The sequence below is a fragment of the Nestor notabilis genome, unplaced genomic scaffold (genome assembly GCF_000696875.1).
Source record: "Nestor notabilis isolate BGI_N333 unplaced genomic scaffold, ASM69687v1 scaffold14134, whole genome shotgun sequence".
Lineage (NCBI taxonomy): Eukaryota > Metazoa > Chordata > Aves > Psittaciformes > Psittacidae > Nestor > Nestor notabilis.
The window spans coordinates 1-480 of record NW_009924360.1 but is presented as its reverse complement, the minus strand read 5'-3'; the positions used below and the strand labels follow the sequence as shown (position 1 = coordinate 480).

General features: G+C 62.3%; 1 protein-coding gene across 1 annotated transcript in view; it reads left to right on the top strand.

Moving 5' to 3' along the window:
* The window catches only part of LOC104404203 (serine/threonine-protein phosphatase 2A 65 kDa regulatory subunit A alpha isoform-like), a gene marked incomplete at both ends in the record, with an annotated part of 2,046 nt that extends 1,631 nt beyond the window's left edge, over positions 1-415 (top strand). Inside the window, one exon of the mRNA XM_010012578.1 lies at positions 261-415. Coding sequence (XP_010010880.1) covers positions 261-415 — 155 coding nt within the window. The remainder of the gene's footprint in view (positions 1-260) is intronic.
* Positions 416-480: the final 65 nt, after the last annotated feature.

The following is a 480-nucleotide window of genomic DNA, read 5'->3' as shown; positions in this document are numbered from 1 at the left end:
TCGGGAGGGGATTGGGATGGGCTGGGATGGACTGGGAGGGGATTGGGATGGACTGATAGGGGATTGGGATAGACTGGGATGAACTGGGACAGGCTGGGACAAACCGGGATGAACTGGGATGGACTGGGAGCCCTCAGGGTGTCAATGGGGGATACTGGGAGCCTTGCGGTTGGTTACTGGGTGCTACGGGGAGTCACTGGTCCGTACTGGTCTATACTGGTCCGTACTGGTCCATATGCTCCTCCCTGCCCCGTTCCCAGTATACGCCATCCGGGAAGCAGCCACCAGTAACCTGCGGAAGCTCGTGGAGCGCTTCGGGCCGGGCTGGGCGCAGGGAACCATCGTCCCCAAGGTGCTGGCCATGGCCGGGGACCCCAACTACCTGCACCGCATGACCACCCTCTTCTGCATCAACGTACGTGCTGCCACCCATGGGTGCTGGCACCCACCTATGGGTGCTGAGACACCCCCCTACGGGAC